The 6941-nt window shown below is 31.8% G+C and overlaps 1 protein-coding gene across 1 annotated transcript; it reads left to right on the top strand.

The window, feature by feature from the left end:
• Nucleotides 1-559: 559 nt before the first annotated feature.
• LOC142232943 (rhodanese domain-containing protein CG4456) lies at nt 560-4058 on the top strand. Its single transcript, XM_075303668.1, has 3 exons — nt 560-847; nt 3319-3478; nt 3834-4058. Exons 1-3 carry the CDS (start codon nt 628-630, stop codon nt 3886-3888), a joined length of 435 nt encoding a protein of 144 aa, XP_075159783.1. The 5' UTR covers nt 560-627; the 3' UTR covers nt 3889-4058.
• The last annotated feature ends 2883 nt before the right edge of the window (nt 4059-6941 follow it).

Here is a 6941-nt window from a genome sequence, read left to right as displayed (position 1 = left end):
TGTTTCGTTCGGAAGTTAGCGTGATTTCAACAGACGGACGGACGGACATGCTTAGATCGACTCAGAATTTCACCACGACCCAGAATATATATACTTTATGGGGTCTTAGAGCAATATTTCGATGTGTTACAAACGGAATGACAAAGTTAATATACCCCCATCCTATGATGGAGGGTATCAAAAACATTTTCGCTGGTCCCACTAACTTTTTCTTTCAAGAGCAAGGGGTTAAAGCGAATCTATTAGAAAGTCAAAATTAATTTGGCATATCGCAATCTTAATATAAATTTCATAAGTTGACCTCTTTTTGCACAATCGTATTTGGTTACTGTTCTAGAATGAATTAATTAAGAAGAATTTTTGATTATTATTATCAAACACTTTTGCATTTGTTAGTTTGTTTGGATTTAAGTCATTTTCACTTTGGATACAGTAGGCATTCCGTGATTTAGAGTACACTGTATCATCCCTTTCATGAAGGGCAATCGTTGTTTGTAATTGAAACCGTTTTGTATTTGTTTTGTCAACCATTTTGTATAAAACCGCACCGCACGACAACGAACTATTAGTGTAGATCATTTCACTGATCCGAATCGAAAGATATCTACAACGGTAATAGAGAGCGCAATGATTTCCGCTAAGCGATGGAGCTTCGTTGTTTGTTTAATGTTTGTTGTCATTTTGCAAACCACAGTGAGGACGTTCGCCGATACTCAACTTCAAGACATTGCAACATATGAAGAGGTCAAGGATTTACCGAATCATCCTGAAAAATTCCTAATAGATGTCAGAAGTCGAGATATGGTAGACACGGATGGTGCTATTCCAACCAGTATCAATATACCCTGTAAGTATTGAAGTTTAATACTAGGTTCACACTATTCTTTCAGAAAAGTGAATTTTTACCACAGTGTGAACGTAATATATTGCAGATCTTAAAAAATGTTTCAATGTGGTTATACATCAAAACAAGCAATGAGGCCTTAACCCATCGTTGCATGATTTAATCTTAGTTATGATAAAAATTGTTTAGAATGTTATAACTGTTGTAGGGTAATTTTGATATAGAAAACTGATTTCCTTCCAATTCTGGCCAAATTGCTGTCAGATCTTTAACTTCAGATAGACAAAACAAAAAAATTAGCATTGCATATATGCACTGAAAAAGATATTGTCGTGAGGTCAAAGATTTCATGTCTTTAAAATGCGAATACAAATTTTGCTTAGCATAGAAGACGCATTTCTCTAAAATAAAGTTATTTTCCTTGTCCAAAAGTCGATAAACTTTTCAATGAAGTCGTATTGTCCTTATAATTAAGTGATTTGACTTAAAAATGGGTATCTTAACATGAAAGAAAAAATTTATAGGCTAAGGTCAACTTGACTTTAATAATTCAGAAAAATTCTTTAAATTTAATGAAATTGTCTTTAAATTTGTTGTCTTTTTGCATCTTGACTACAAAGCAAAAAATCGTTCAAATATAGGACATGTTTTTCAAAACTTTATTTTAAAGAAGTTTTTTACTTCAAACATAGCATAATTTCTACTGGAAGTCGAGTCCTAATTTGGAAAATAAAGTTGCCGTTAACTCGTTTTTAAAGGACTTTGATAGCATATGAAGAAAAAAAGCTGAGAAAGCGAAAAATTAAAATTTGCTTCCTAGAAGCAAGTACACAAAACCTAAATTTAAAAGAGAATTGTGTCTTAAAAGTATCTTTATTTGTATTCTCCGCTTCTTTGGCTCGGAATCAATACCAAATTTTTTAAAGTAAAGACAAAATCTTTGGAACCGAGTATGCTTTTTTTTCAGTGTGCAATGCCATGCAATGAAAGGTTAAGCCTTTTACTACCGTTGTTCACATCAGAGGACATGTTTATATTTTTGTTGGAGTGTATTAAATGTATCGATTCAATCTTCTAATGTCCCATTTTTTGGGCTGACAAGATTAGTAAGGTTTACGACACAAAAGCATATTAAAAAGTATGAAAAATTAAAGATGTTAGGCCAATATTAAGGACACATGTTGTTACAAAAGATGTTACCCAATATTAATGACACAGTTTTTTAAAATAATGCAATTTTTATTAAATGAAAGTTCATAGTCCTTGCTTAAAAAATTGTTTCCATTAAATTTATGAAATTTCCGTCAAAGTTGTATGTCTTTTAAATAAGGAATTTTTTTCTTAACATAAATGAATAGATTTTGTATTTAAAGGACCAATCTTTAAACTAACGAAGATATTGGATCTTTGGATTAAAGATAAAAAAGCTTCAAATATAGGCTAGGTATTATTTTCTTCAAAACAAAAAAATTTCAGATATAATTTCGCTTATCTAGCTCCTATTTTTACATGAATAGCTTTGTTAACATATCGCAAAAAGAGAATAAAAATTCGTCAGATGAGATTTTATCCCAATTTTAAAACTCAAAAAAAGTTTACTTGGATCCAAGGATTTTGACCTTCCTATAAGGATATTGGTATTGGTGAGCCAAAGATGCAGCAAAATCCTCAAAATAAGTCTTAGCCTTTATATTGACGTTTTTTATCATAAATCTAAAGATTCAATGCATCAGTTGTTTTAAAGACGATTTCTTTAAATCAAAAATGTTTTTCTTTATGCCAGTTTAAAAAAAAACTTTAAACCAAAGATGCAAAATCCTTAAAATAAGTCTTAGCCTATATATTGAAGCTTTTTATCGTAAATCTAAAGATAAAGAAAACGTCTTTAAAACATGTATCAGTTGTTAAAAAATGTTTTTCTTTACGTTAAGGAAATTTTTCATTAGTTCAAAGGCTTACAGCTTTAAGGGAGGGACGCAATTTTCCTAAATTTAATGAAAAGAAGTTTTAAAACAAAGATTGTAAACTTTTTTTAATTAAAATTTTATTATTTTAAAGAAATTTGTTCTTAATATTGTGAAAATTGCGTAACCTAAAATTTAGGATGCATAATTTTTCATTTTAGGTCAAAACTTAAGTATTTTGGTATTGAATCCGATACAAAGATGAACCTTCTTTGAAATAAAGACATTTTGTAGGGAACTACTTAGATTTCAATCTAGGTTCCATAAAAGAAACGTTGAACCAAAGATTCAAAATCCTCAAACAAAAAAAAAAAAACGAAATTTTAACTAAATGGCAAATGACTTTACTCTCACATGTAAAGACATTTGTCATTTAGTTAAAATTTCGTTTCATAGTTTTGGGTCTTTAGCTTCCAGTAAAGTACTCCGACAAAAGTACGAACGAATTCACTGTTTTAACGAAAACTTTTATTTTTCTTGATGCACTTGTTTACAATGATCTGTTTTTAGTTACAGAACTGGAGGATGCCTTAATGATGGAGGACAAAGATTTCAAAATGAAGTACGGCAGGGATAAACCCCCTAAAGATGCTACTGTTATTTTTAGTTGCCTAGGAGGTCAATATGCTCAAATGGGCGCTGATTTGGCGAAATCTAAGGGTTGGCAGAAGTAAGTCTTACTTTTTGTAGAATTTAATTTTTATTATAAAATGCCCAGCAAAAAATTTTGGAAGTTCTTCCAAAAGCACAACTGTAGAAGAACTTCCAGAAATTATTTTCATTCAATTTTTTATAACATGCTTTTTTCATATTTTAAATGGGTAATTTTAACTTTTTTTGTTTCAAATTGGTTAAAAACAGTTTAAGAATTCATAAAATGGTACAAATTATTTAAATTTTGTAAAAAAAAATGCACCACTTCCGGATCCAAAAAGAACATTTTCATTACTTTTTTGGCGACGCTTTTTTTGCTGGGTGTTTTTTATCTTTCTTTATTTTTATTATAAAATGCTTTTATCTTTCAGAGCTAAACCATACCTGGGTTCATGGATGGAATGGTCAAAGAGAGAGGGCTTGTAAATATGGAACAGCAAATCCGTACCAGGAGGTTCTTAAATGTTCGACGAACTGTAGCAATGTAATAATTAGAATAATAATAACTAGAACTACTAAACAAATTAACCGATGTATACATACATATACTGATTATAAAACTTATACAAAATGCAATTTTTGAAAAAATCATCAAAGAGTTTTTGGACGAACGTTTCGGAATTACCTCATCAGCATCCTCTTCTTGCACCAAAACTATCAACCAATTATCAGAACAAATTCTTGTAGTTCACCAAACCTAAAGTGAAATGGGAAAATGTTTCACTGAAATTACAATGAAGTTTCGTTGAAGTTGAAAAAATGTGTTCAATAATGTGATTGGGCGTATTCCTTTATACAATTTTTTTTTAACGCATGTCCATACTAATTCTTATTTGATGATAGATGATAGCTGATAGAACGTTGTGAACAAAATCGAGTCGAGCAAACTGAAAATTATTCAAAAACTAAAGTTTAATGCAGTGGTCAGTAAAGTAATCGAAAAAGTACGAAAATTTTTCATAAAAAGTACGAATCATACACTCAGAAAATTTAACATCGTAACTACAAGTAAATTCCATAATATTGAGTAGTTCAAAATTTTACTCACAGTTAGTTAAATTTAACTATTGATGAACAAAATGAACTCAGTGGAAATAAATTGAACTTAAGGCCATTACCAGCAAAAGCTATACAACACCAAAAAAGTATTACCTCACCCTCTGCAGAGCCCGGACATGAATCTAAATGAACATCTTTGGACATATATGAAAACAAAGCTGAATAACTTTAAAATGTCCTCAATTCCCGTACACGCAAAGAAAAAAAAACGTTTGGAAAACGTGTACCGAAAACGTTTTTCTTTTGTTAGAGTTTTTTCAATTACTTCGAAAATTTTAAACTTTTATCACCAATAAAAATGCGTTTGATACAAAACTTTATTTTTTCACACAGACCATTTCGTTTATATTAAGCACTGTTCTTTTCTGACTTTAAGTCTTTAATGAGACACATTTTACAGTTTCATAGTAAAAATTTTATATTGTAGTATGTAATGTTGAACATCTTTTCGGAATCTTCCGAACATATCTGGAATATATGTAAAGAAAAACTTTTTGGTGTTGGTCGAAGCAGGGATCGAACCCAGGACCCTTGGTATTCGAGGCGGACGTATCAACCACGGTGCCCAACGAAGTGTATGCTTCTGTTAAATAAAATTTGTTTAATCGGCTCGTGGGCGCCACAAACTATGCTATATAAATATAACGATAATTGTCTATTGTTGACAATAACAGCTACGTAGCCCAGTGGATAGTGTGTTGGCTTACAAATTGCATGGTCCGCGGTTCGATTCTCCGTCCAAGCGAAAGGTAAAATTTAAAGCATTTATAAAATCGAATAATTTATTCTACATTGTTTGTATTACAGAAAAAGGTGCTAAAAAAACCTCGTGGAAGTGAGAAAGATGTGAGGGCAAATGCAATTAGCCAGAAAAGATTGTTTTTTTTTTGAGTTAGTCTTATACGAGTATATATACATATTTATGCAAAATCGGCCTAAATATAAGTGAAATGGATTATTCAGCAAACTATATGTGTGAAATTTATGTCATAATGATATTGGAAGTAGAGGTGTACACGTGACACGAAATTATTGTAACTCACGCGTGAGTCGTGAGTCACGCTGACGGCAACGGCGTGAGTGTGCGTGAGCGTGATTAACCAACCAAATGTCGTGCGTGATCGTGAGTCACGAAAATAATATCTTCGTGAGTGTGCGTGAGTAACGAATTTCGGAAAAACACGCTCACGAAAATACTCACGCTTACGAACATAAAATGCTTACGAGTTGAATTTATTTATATAATTTTAGTGACATCCTAGGTGGTAAGAGTTTTATAACGCACTCGATTTTAACCATACTCATGTTTTCAGTCAGGTTCTATAGGTAAATCACTCATAAAAATATTCGTGAGCCACGAAGTTTTTCGTGTGTCACGACATTTTTCGTGAGTCATGATATTTTTCGTGAGTCATGACATTTAAAAGATTTTCGTGCGTGAGTATAAATTTTCTTTTCGTGAGCGTGCGTGACCGTGAGTCCTACCAAAAATATCGTGCGTGAGTGTGCGTGAATATGATTTCTCCGTCGTGAGTGTGCGTGAGCACAATATTACTCACGTGCACACCTCTAATTGGAAGCATAATTTTTGGACTACATGTGAAAATCTCCTATATGTGGGATGGACTCTAAAGGTGGGTATTAAGTTCGAGTTTAGCCGCTAAAATCGTCATTTTTCACGATTACTTTTCTTTAATAATCCATTTAAGGATTACAAACTTTGTGAAAATTTGCTTTGGGCTATTCCCCATCAAGTTAACATATAATAAAATTCGCAACAAAAATGTATAATTTTATGCCTTTTATTACTGATTTGGTTTTCACTTTAGCGATTTTAGCGGCTAAACTCGAACTTAAGCGAAAACTACTGTATATATTTCATAACCATTTTTACTGTTATAGTAAGCGAACAGGCATCTTGTAATTTCAAAGTGCTATTGTGAAATGTTAGTTCTAATCGAATATACCAGAGAAGTCTGTTTGTTTTAGTCATTTTGAGGTAGGTCGGTCACAAAACAAAGCAAAAAATCTATTGATTAGTAAACAACAAGGCATGCCTCCTCTCATTGCTTAAATTTAAAGAGAACAGTTGATTACCCCATTTTAAGTGTATTTTTTTTTCGCTGAGAATTACCAGAGTTAAGAGAATACAACAACCCTAAAAACTTGCAGTTCTCTTTGGCTGAACAACGTACGAGTATTTGAATTTTATAATGATTGCTAGACGGTCCCATAACATTCTGGAATCTCAATGCTGTGAACGACTTTTTTGTATTTGTGTAGAAGTATTGAGTAATAATAATCAGATGTATAAGTAACTGACCTACCGCAATATTTTGGTGAAAACAACTAAATGCATAGATGATTCATCAGTTTCAACTGAAGTCTGACAGTTTCTTGTGTGGATTTTAAAATGTATT

This window comes from Haematobia irritans, chromosome 4 (genome assembly GCF_050003625.1).
Source record: "Haematobia irritans isolate KBUSLIRL chromosome 4, ASM5000362v1, whole genome shotgun sequence".
Classification (NCBI taxonomy): Eukaryota; Metazoa; Arthropoda; class Insecta; order Diptera; family Muscidae; genus Haematobia; species Haematobia irritans.
This window is presented reverse-complemented; position numbering and strand designations above follow the sequence as displayed.